The sequence below is a fragment of the Stigmatopora nigra genome, chromosome 6, assembly GCF_051989575.1.
Source record: "Stigmatopora nigra isolate UIUO_SnigA chromosome 6, RoL_Snig_1.1, whole genome shotgun sequence".
Taxonomy (NCBI): Eukaryota; Metazoa; Chordata; class Actinopteri; order Syngnathiformes; family Syngnathidae; genus Stigmatopora; species Stigmatopora nigra.
Genome location: NC_135513.1, coordinates 3,093,983 through 3,105,041, shown reverse-complemented (window position 1 = coordinate 3,105,041; position 11,059 = coordinate 3,093,983). Strand labels below are relative to the sequence as shown.

General features: G+C 37.0%; 1 protein-coding gene across 5 annotated transcripts in view; it reads right to left on the bottom strand.

The window, feature by feature from the left end:
- The window catches only part of wdr19 (WD repeat domain 19), a 48,664-nt gene that overhangs the window by 15,330 nt on the left and 22,275 nt on the right, over positions 1–11,059 (bottom strand). For all 5 annotated transcript variants that reach the window (XR_013326563.1, XM_077718157.1, XM_077718156.1 and 2 more), the window contains 8 exons: positions 10,920–10,997; positions 10,364–10,460; positions 9,459–9,583; positions 9,263–9,344; positions 6,534–6,684; positions 4,613–4,736; positions 4,441–4,517; positions 4,136–4,252 (listed from right to left, as the gene is read on the bottom strand). Coding sequence is in view for 4 of the 5 variants with exons in the window: in XM_077718157.1 (XP_077574283.1) it covers positions 4,138–4,252; positions 4,441–4,517; positions 4,613–4,736; positions 6,534–6,684; positions 9,263–9,344; positions 9,459–9,583; positions 10,364–10,460; positions 10,920–10,997 (849 nt within the window). In the remaining variant the exon portion in view is untranslated. The remainder of the gene's footprint in view (positions 1–4,135; positions 4,253–4,440; positions 4,518–4,612; positions 4,737–6,533; positions 6,685–9,262; positions 9,345–9,458; positions 9,584–10,363; positions 10,461–10,919; positions 10,998–11,059) is intronic.

The window sequence follows — 11,059 nt, the reverse complement described above, 5'->3', positions numbered from 1 at the left end:
CGGGAACTTGAGTTTTTTCACATTCTATGCAAGATACGGTTTATTTTTTCCTTGAATTATCTTCATAGACATTAAAATAAATTTTGATTAGTGTTTTATCTGTTTATATTTTCCTTATTTTGAAGCATGACTGTATATCCTATGACTTTGAATTCACATGTATTTCAATTAATACAGTGTCTCAAAAACATGCAAAGAGTTTTCTTAAGATATTTCCTTAACAGTAACACATTTGTACGCCTGAAAATTGTGACCAAGGGTGCGTCTTATACAAGAGAAATCGTAAAAGTCAACAATTTTAAGGCAATTTTAAGGGTACGGCTTATGCACGGAGGCAGTCAGATACGGAAAGTCTGGCCAGATGTTAAACTTTCTCCAAAATAAAGCTTTCTGGACGGCTAATGGACGGTTGGGCGGCACAGAGGAGCAAAGTGAAAGTTTAATTTCCCAACTGGCCGGCCGGTGATCCGGCGGCATCGTGTGCTTGCAGCCTGTTTCTACTGGGCTAGATAAGTCTAGATAGAAAAACATTCACACTTTTGATGCACACACATATCACAAGAAACATTAACATTTTCCATCCACACACAATGTTTGCCCAAGGATAGTTGAACAGATTTAGCTTTATCAATGCATTGAAGATGATGCAGTTTAAATGCAACCAATCTGGTTACGTTGTGAATCAACAGACGACCAGTTGAATTAATAAATAAAATACTGAGCCTGGTGGCCCGGTGACACAGGTGGTTAGCGCGTCGGCCCCACATCTCTGGGGTCCTGGTTTCAAATCCAGGTCACGTCCACCTTGTGGAGTTTGCATATTCTCCCCGGGCGTGTATGGGTTTCCTCCGGGTAGTCCAGTTTCCCCCCATATTCCAAAAACATGCATGGCAGGCTAATCAAACACTCTAAATTGCCCCTAGGTATGGGTGTGAGTGTGCATGGTTTTCCATCTCCTTGTGCCCTGCGATTGGCTGGCAACCAATTCAGGGCGTCCCCCACCTCTGGGCCAGAGTCAGCTGGGATAGGCCCCATACCCCCGCGACTATAATGAAGATAAAGCAATTCAAAAAATGAGATGAGAGAATACTGAGCCCCTACAGCTTACAATTGAGAACCTGTCTAAAATCTCGCAAGACTTCCACGGCACTGTGTCTTGAAAATGGCTTTGACAGTAAATCTGCAAACAAATCCATTTCTTCTCCTCCTTCTTCAGCCATTGCGGGTTGACAAAACCGCTATTAAATCAACACAACAATATATTTGTTTGTGCAGCTCGCTCCAGATAGTTCGGTAGATCTGGCTAGTCCACTCTATCACTAGCCAATCATAGTTGGTGAAAGCGTTGACATATCCCTACGCCTGCGAGCAGGAAATGACGTATCCCTACGCCTGCAAGAAGGCCTTGGTGTCACCAAAACAAATTCTGATTGGTTGAAGCAGCAGTATTATCGACGCTTGTTTAATGCAGCAGAGCCTGCAGAACCAATTGTGAATGCCTTGAGGCAGATTTCCTGGTAACAAATAATGGCTGAAATGTGATTGGTTAAATGCTTCAATATGAAAACCAGTGTTTTCATTGAAAACACATCTAGAAGCAGTGCAACCAGGGGGCAAGCAATGAAAGGATGCTGACAGACAATTTGGAATTATATAATAAGCATTCGTGGACAAAATATAATTAACATGTCTGTGATTCAGATATTTCTTAGGCCAGCAGAGAAGGCCTTGAAGGCCCCAGCGGCACACCACCAAATTACATTAAAATATAATTGTGAAATCTCTGCTAAAAAAAGTTGCCACCCTTCTGAATTGGTGTATTGATCTAGGTGTTCTTTAGCAGCTAGGAGCTCAGCCGTCTGGAAATAGTAGTCAAGAAGACCATAGCCTCAACACTCAACAATGAGATGATACAAAACTGTTCTAGCTTGGTGGATTGTTCGTCCTTTCCCCATTTCCCAGTTCTCTGGAATCTTCCCTCTTCTCTAGAACACGCAGAATTTTCCACAAATGCTGCAGGAGTTTGGGACAGGTCTTTTTTAAATTAACTTTTTTAAAGTCCCAATAGCTCCTGGAGCAGAGCAAGCCATTGCTTTCCAGACAACCTCTCTCACTTGTTCAGCTGCAGTTCAGACATGTCGAAATGCACATCTGGTTCCAGCTCTCTCTTGGGGTTGCTTTACCTCTAAGTATGATGTTTGTCAGCTTCTGAATTGGGTTCTCTCTCCCTACAGGCCTGCTCTTTGGCCCTCTTGGTGAAGGAGGTTTTCAGAACACTTGCAATGAGGGCAGTAAATTTGGTGTTTTCATGCATGTCCATTTTCCTTTCCTTTGTCTGACCAGGGCTAATGTCACCAAATAGAACCCATTTCGTTTAAATATTTTTTCTTTGGTCAATGGTCAGGTAAAGAAAGTGTTTTTTTACTTGGAGAGTGATTTAATCCTCTTCAGCATTCAACCAAAGGAAGCAAGCCAGCCAGTAGATACTGTAATTTACACCAGAATAGAACAAATTCAGGTTAATCTATGAGTTAAGGTTCTCAGCAAATCATTTTGAATATATATTTCCTAAAATATTGGGAAATTATTTAAAATTAAAATATATTCAACAGGTATATATAATTAGATATATAATTGATAACTCTAAAGAATTATCAATTAAACAACTAGTACAAGTACAAATATGGTGCTGCTGCTTAATAAAAATATTCCTGAATACTCTTCCCATGACAAGAGTATTCAGGAATATTTTGTATATTTATAATATTTATAATGTGCTAAAATCACGCGGAATTTAATGATTAAATACAGATACTGGAGCTCTTTGGAAGTTTAAACTGAGTCCAGGGTAGTGATTTCCATCATCAATTCAATCATACTCCAGAAAATTTGTAGTGTTTAATTGATAGCTCTTTGGAGTTCGAGATACGCAGAAAGATATACCTGTTGAATGTATTTTAATTTTAAATAATTTCCCAATATTTTAGGAAATATATATTCAAAATGATTTGCTGAGAACCTTAATTCAAAGATTAATTTCAATGTGTTCTATTCTGGTGTAAATTACAGTATTTACTGTTATAACTCCTTTGTTTTTATCTGTAACTTGTTATTCTAAATGAATATTGTAATCAGTAACGGGCCGTATATGGCCCGTGGGCCGAGGTTGAAAAACTTGTACACACACAAGACCAGGGGCGGGGCGAGCGCGGGGGCTAAATGTTCTTCGGCTAGATAGTCGGTCGGCAAAATAGTCGTTCGGCTAATTCTACGTTCGGCCAGATGGTCTTTCGGTGAGTTGGCTGTCGGCCAGATGTCAGTCGGCTAAATGTCTTTCGGCAAGTAGACCGGCTACGGCGCATACGGCTCTCCACTAACCTGTGAGGTAAAATATGGAAATCACTGGTAAGAGAGCTGAGTCCCGAACACACTAATAGGAGCGTCACTGTGGCATTGACACTACCTCTACCACCACTTTAATCATAATTGTGTTTTATTACCCTTCTGCATGCATAATATCATTGATGACTGACTTGTTAGCAACAGATTACCAATGTTGTCAAAAGAATTCAGACTTTTTGTACTCTAAAAGTGGAGAAATGACAAAAAATAATGACATTTTCATTTATTTTTACTTTTCAATTCATAGAATGGCTCTCAAGAAATAACATTTAAAAAATCTGATTTTTTTTTATATGGCTCTCAGTCAAAAAGGTTCCCAACCCCTGTTCTAAAGTGAGAATCAATGCATCCGCGACAGTATATCAAAATCAAATAACGGAGAAGGAAATGGATTTACTTTTCGGGATTTCGTAACTTGGATCTTTTTCGTATCTCAAGTCACTCATTTGCATATAAAAAAACTACAAATGTGTTTCTCTTCTGCGCAAGATGAGCCAACGTTTCTCACACATACAGTATTGTACTCTAAGTACATTTCAGACCTTACATAGAATTGCATTCATGTATTTGTAACAATCTTCATAGACCAATGTATCATGGCTTACCATCTTTCAGTTGTGTTTTGAGTTGTTCCAATAAATATACAAGTACGATTCTTCGTTTTAGTAATCAGAGTCATCCCAAATGGGAGAAATGCCTCTCTTTCTGTGATTCCACACTGTTTGATATTCACCTTCATTGGTCGACTTGATCAGGTTGTAAGTATTTGGAACAATCTTTGATCTTTTTCACCTCCTGGGCATTTAGATTCTCTGAGCACATGGGACAAACCGGGTCTGTCTCTAGTAACCTAAAATCATTCACCGAAGAGAGAAGAGTCAGCCTGTTACAATGCGTTATTTGAAAGATGTATCTTCCAATCAATATGGCAAAAAGATAAAAATGATAATTGCTTCATTTAATATCGCCCTTGTCAAATTATTTGTGGTGGAAATGAAAGACAGTTCTCCAAATAGCAATGTTTGTATAGTCACTTACAAAATGAACTGCGAGTAGAGTGCAGGAAATTCGCAATGAGGACACACAGACCAGTCTTCTTTTAACATATGACGACCCTGTAATTGTGGTGATTAAGAAAGACAAAAGACATTATGGTCTGACTTTGGTCAAGGAACTTTCCATATATTAAAGTTAATGTGAGGACACTCACAGTGGCAATGCAATAGGGCAAGTTATTCTTGCAAGAGATGCACAGCAATTCATTCTGTGGAAGCTGGAAGCCACAGTACGGACATGGGGTTGTTTCCTCTTCCAACTCTGAAGTATCTGGCCGCCTAACAGAGTTCAAGTCATGTTGTGAGAGATTAGTAAATAATCTTTCTAATTGAATATTTGGATTTTTCTGGAAAATTTGAACCAAATGTTTTTACTTAAACGACATAGAAAGATGAGCCAGATAAGTTTGGAATAACAAGTTGTAAACAATGTAAAATAGTTCATTGCTGTAAGCCAAAAATGAAATTCACCCATTCTTATTTTAAGGTTTGATTATTATAACACATTCAATTATATTAATTGAAAAATAGTTTCAATTACATACTCGTAGTCATTATGCAGACTAGTCCTAGGCAATAAAACACTAATGGTATTTATCGTAAAATGATTTTTGTCAACAATAATAAAAACTTCAGATAAATATAAACTGCATTTTCACCAGCCAAACACAACAAAATACGGGGCCACTGATCCGACACGAACACGAGTTCCAGACCAACGTCCACTGGACGAAGAAGATGGTGAAAAACAGCCAATCATTTAGCAGCAGAGTTAGCAATAGACTGGCGCACAGAGTATAAAAGCAAAAGAACTATAACTCAGCCAAAATTAGCAATTATGAGGTATGAGCAATTATGAGCTTCAGGACAACACCGAGCTTGCCCACTAAAAGGACCAAGTGAAGTCTTTGTGTCATGTACTTTATCTGTTCAGTAATCCCTCTATCATTGCGGATAATGTAGACCAGACATGGCCGCGACAATCGAAAATCCGTGAAGTAGGATCACCCCTATTATTATAGTATTCTCATTAAAAGCAAATCTATTCACTCACTCTTTGCTAGAAGTTAGCAATATTTACTGAATAACTCTGACACATGTAAAATGTGTAAGATGTAAAAGCACAACAAGTATTTTAATTACCATATTTTCTCACATATATGCTGCATTTGAAACTAAAAAAATTAAAACTGAATCTGGGTATGGCTTATATGCGCACAAGACTAATAGCCTTGCTATTTTTCACCAGTAGGTTTCGGCAAATTAACATTTACTATTTGTTGGTTGTTTTCTGTTTTGCAGTGAGAAAACAGCCATTACTGGATGAATTATTAACTTCTTTATGATATTGACCCTAAGAATGTGATTTTGATTCATACAGTATCTCAGAAATACCACATTCAATGATTTTTCCTAAGATTTTCCCTTTAAAATAAAACATTTGTACTCCCTATTAAAACTATATGGAGGTGAAAATTGTGAATCTAGGCGCGGCTTATACGAGAGAAATTGTAAAATTCAACAATTTTAAGGCAATTTTCATACGCGGGTGTGGCTTACTTGTGAGAAAATATGACAACCAAATATTATTATTATATTAGCTGCGAACATTGTTTGGCACCCAGACCACCCTCGTCACACCCTGTTTCAGCTGCTGCACGCTGGCAGACGCTACAGGTCTCACAAAGCACAGAAAAATAGACTTAGGGACAGTTTTTTTCCCCACAGCCATCAAGACTCTGAACTTGCATTAGCACAACACAATCTTTTCTGTGCAATAACTTTGGGGTGTGCAATAATAATGTGCCATATCTTATATTGTGCAATATTTACAATTCTAATTGTTTTGGGTCTTAAAACCACTGCAACAGATTTAAAACAAATATCTATGTATATTTTCAATGCAGACTTTCAGCAATAATTTGATGGTATCATCTCCAAAATAGGTGAATAGTGTAAGAATTACAATGGTTTTTTACTTTGTTCTAAATTGGAGTCACCTGTCTTTTGAGCAATGTGTGTGCAGCACATGAAGTTATTTCACACGTTGACAAGGTTTGGTTTAAAGCTGCTCACCGAACCATAGCCTCGATTTTCTTCCTGTAGTTTTGGTGTATCTCGTTTCGGTACTCTGGGCGCATTAGCATGGCGGCAAAGCCAAAAGCAGAGTTCTTCAACCCAGCTCGGTGACATTCAATCACAGCCGATGTCAGAATAGGCACAACATCTGTAGCAGCACAAGACATATTGAGACTTTATGGAAAGATTTTTCCTTCTCAATTCCATAAACACACATGGATGTTTAAAGGTGCTCAAAACTCAAAGTATAAATGATTAACATATTATTGGGTTGGGTGAAAGTAAAGACTGTTGTTAACATAACCGACAAATTGGTACGACTGATTTTACAAAATTTTTAGACTAAATTCTTTTTTAAAAATGGTCCTTCCCTTTAAATGCTAGGATTCAGTAGGGGAAAATCACATTCCCTTCACTTGCTAGAGTTGATGCTAATGCATTTACCATGTTTGCTTTATCAACACATTCATGCATGTTTAAAGCACCCAAGCCAGAATACAATTCTAAAAAAGAAGACAGCGTGTTAAAGCTTATGACAGTAGAGGGTGCCTAGAGAAGAACTGTGGTACTGGATGAGAAAGTCTGGAGTAGCAGAGACATATGTCTGAGTATAGTTCACGACAGTTGTATTGGGAGTGACAGAAGAGTTTGTTCAGGTGGAATTGCACCAGGGGCTTAGTTCTGAGCCCCTTTATGTTAGCAAGGGTGATGGATGAACTGACAGATCAGGTCAAACAGGAAGCTCCTTGGAATATTGTTGCAAATTATATTGTGATCTACTTTAAAACTTGGGAGCAGGTAGAGGAGAACTTAGAGAAGTGGGGGTCTGCTCCATAAAATACAGGTATGGAGCTGAGCAAGAGTAGAAGAGAATATACCTATGTGTATGTGTAAATGACAAGATCCCAGGAGGAATACTAAAGTTACAAGGAGTATATGTAAAGAAAGTAGAGGGCTTCAAGTTCTTAGAGTCAACAGTACAGACTGATGAAGAATGTGGAAAGGAAGTGAAGAACCGTGTGCAGGCAGACTGGAACTGAGTACAGTATTTAAACTATTTTTTTTAAATAGATTGTATTTAGATATTAATACATTACAGTCTTTGCATATGCTTATAACTAGTATTTAATAAATACAATTCATGATAATTGTGCTTGCGTATTTTTGCATAGGCGCAAAAACATGTAGTATGGTATGTAGTAATAATAGGGATGATCCTACTTTGCGATTTTCTTATTATTGCGGGCATGTGTGGTCTACATTATCCACGATATTCGAGGGATTAGTGTAGTATGTTATGTAGTAATAATAAAGGTGATCTTAATTTGCGGTTTTCTGATTATCGCGGCTAACTCTGGTCTATGTACATTATCCACGATATTCGAGCAGTTACATTATAAGCAAGCTCTGAATATATTGGAGAGAAAATCTAATCATGTCATCACTGTCAGATATTTAAAAAAAAACACACAAATGCTTGAACTAGGACAATCCAGTAAAATATGCTTATGCTATCTTGGTTCACAAAATCTTCCATCACAGAGCTCCTTCTCGACTACAAAAATTTGTGAAAAAATAAAAAAAGTCCAACAAATCAACTAAATCTGGTCTGAACATTTAACATGTGTAAATTAAATGCAATCACATTGTTAATTGAATGGCTTCTGGGTTTTGTAAATGAACCATTCTATTGTGATAAAATAACTAATTTGCACTAACTGCATTACATCATAGTGTTCAGCATTCGCTTAAAGATATCTAGCGCCATTTAGTGTTGTGAATGGGTATAATGTTTCGACCCCGAATTTAATACGACCGATATTTTTCAGTCTTATTTCAATGCAAAAACACCGTCTTGTATTCGGACCAATACGGTATTGTGATTTTTGTTGGAAGGGTGGGGCGTAATATCACAGTAATTCCTCAAATTTCCCAGATAATGTAGAGCAGACATGGCCATGCTAATTGAAAACCTGCAAAGTAGGATCACCCCATTATTCCTACCATACTACGTTTTTACGCATATTCAAAAATACAAGTACACAAGTACATTGTATTGAGAAGTGTATTTGTTAAATTTTACATTTATAGGGATATGAAAAGATTGTAAGGTATTAATATCTAAATATAATCTACACATAGAAACCATTGTAAATTCTTTAAGTACTGTACTCAGTGAAAATAGTTCATCTCCACTTGATTGAAATGCCCCGAATTTAACGGCATTATCTACAGCATAATCCCTCATAATCCTGGTTAATTTTTTGGGGGGCACAAATTTACAGTTTGAGATCCTGACTCTGACCAATAGGGTATTCTCAATCTTAAATATATTTTTATTCATAGTGGTTACCACTCGCGTGGTGTCCTTGGGCAAAGATATCATTTAATTATTTTGAAAGTAAAGTAGCGTGCTCACTTGTTTTCAAAGCCACATGGGCATTCTCATCATTTGTTTCAAGGTGTGTTAGTAATGTCCCCAAATGAAAACGTGTGTAATAGTTGATTGGCTGTTTGTTTTTCATTATTTCTTTTTTTTTTTTTAATAAACTATTTGAAGACAACTGGAAAAAAAGATAATATTGAGCTATATTTTTGTATGCGTCACTGGTAAAAGACAATAGGAAAAAGGGTCACACAAGATCAAAATTATTTTTACCCACGACGAAATATGATTGTTGCCATTTGGCAGTTGTGGAAATGGTACAACATGTGGGATGACTCACGTGCAGGAAACTTGCTGATGTTTTTGCTGACACGAATGAGCATACGTGCCCCTTTTAGGTGGTCTCTTCTCTTGATATGGATCTGTTTAGAAACATATTTTTGAAACAATAAAACAGTCAACACAGCATTATTATCCTATTAAGAATAATTGCAGTTGTCAATGCTCAGACACATGTAGTGTTTATCATTACTGACTTTTCCCAACAGGTAGGAATGAAGGATCATCAAGTTTGTCGCCATTTCTGCAGGAATTTTAATCTTATGGGCTTGCAGCTGAGTGTACATGCTGAACAGCACATTGTGGGAGCTGCGATAGTTACCTGGTAGAGAGAACACAAAAAATTCAGAACCAATTGATGAGAAGGTTTGCTTTGTCACGTCTTAGTATATGAGATGAGGTAAACTGCTTTTAGGGCAAGGGTATCAGACTCGGGTTGGTTCGCGGGCCTCGTTAACGTCAACTCGATTTCATGAGGGCCGGACCATTTAAGATATAATATTGAGATTATTTTTTCATAAATGGATTCAAAGAACTGGATTAAAAGCCCTGAATATTCTTTTTTTTTTACATCTAAAACCATGTTTATTTTAGCTTTTTTAATATGTCTTTAGATTTTACAAAATGATTATTTTACTAGAAACATAGCAAAAAAATACTTTAAAAAAATTAAATTATTGATTTAAAATGGGGAAAATCAGAAAATGTAATACACACCAATACTCTTGATTTTAATTTGATCCTAAAACAGAAAGTCGGCACTCAATATTTACTTTCCCGGGCCACACAAAATGATGCGACGGGCCATATTTGGCCTCTGGGCCGCCACTTTGACACATGTATTAGGGTATAAGCCAGGGGTAGCGGACAGGAAAATCTAATCTTCCAAATTATTTTTGAAATACAATTTATTATTTGTTTTTAACGGGGCATTAAGAATTTGAGCGTATTTTAATAGAGAAGGAAAATAAGAGAAAACGAGGCAAAGAGCCACAGTATATAAAAAATATGTCAAGAAACAAAGAGCCGCATGTATTTTGGCCGGTAGCCACATGCGTGTCCTGAGTCAAATGTTCGCCACCCCTGGTTTAAGCGCTCATACCAGCATTCTGCTCTTCCCTAGCAATGATAATGGCAGTGCGAGCAGCCTCCCTGTATTGCTGTAGTGCCATGTAGAGACGGAAAAGGTACTTGGCATCCTGTATTGTACAAATAAAACATTTTTAAGACAAACATGTGTATTAAAGCATTTCAATTTCACAAATGCAGACCGTAGAGGCAGAGATAATTGAAATGTTTCTAATCTGAACTGGCAGCTAGTTGTTTTTGTAACTGCACTATAATTTCTATATAATTGCAGCAATCAAAAACTGAGCTTTATTTGTATCAGCGCTCATATTGCAACACTGTAGATATACAATTGCCAGAAGTTATTTGAGCCTTTTGGGATTTGGTTAATACTTTTTGGTGAAGTATTACTTTAGAAGAATATATGATTGTATTTGTGACAAGTTAAAACCAGAGCACATTTTATGACCAATTACCCAGAAGTCCAGTAAGGTGTTCACATAAATTTTCTTGCCATTGTATATAAACAATTTTCGCTAGGACTATTAAAGTTAAATTAATGAAGGAAATAATATTTGTGTAATCATTACCTTTGGGATGCCATCACTCTCACCCATAAGATATTCGATAAGTAAATTAGTCAGAGATGTGTCCTTTGCTTGGCCCACCTGTAGGCAAAAAAAACACATCAAGTACATGAATTCTCAACTTTTGTTATCAGTGATTTGGG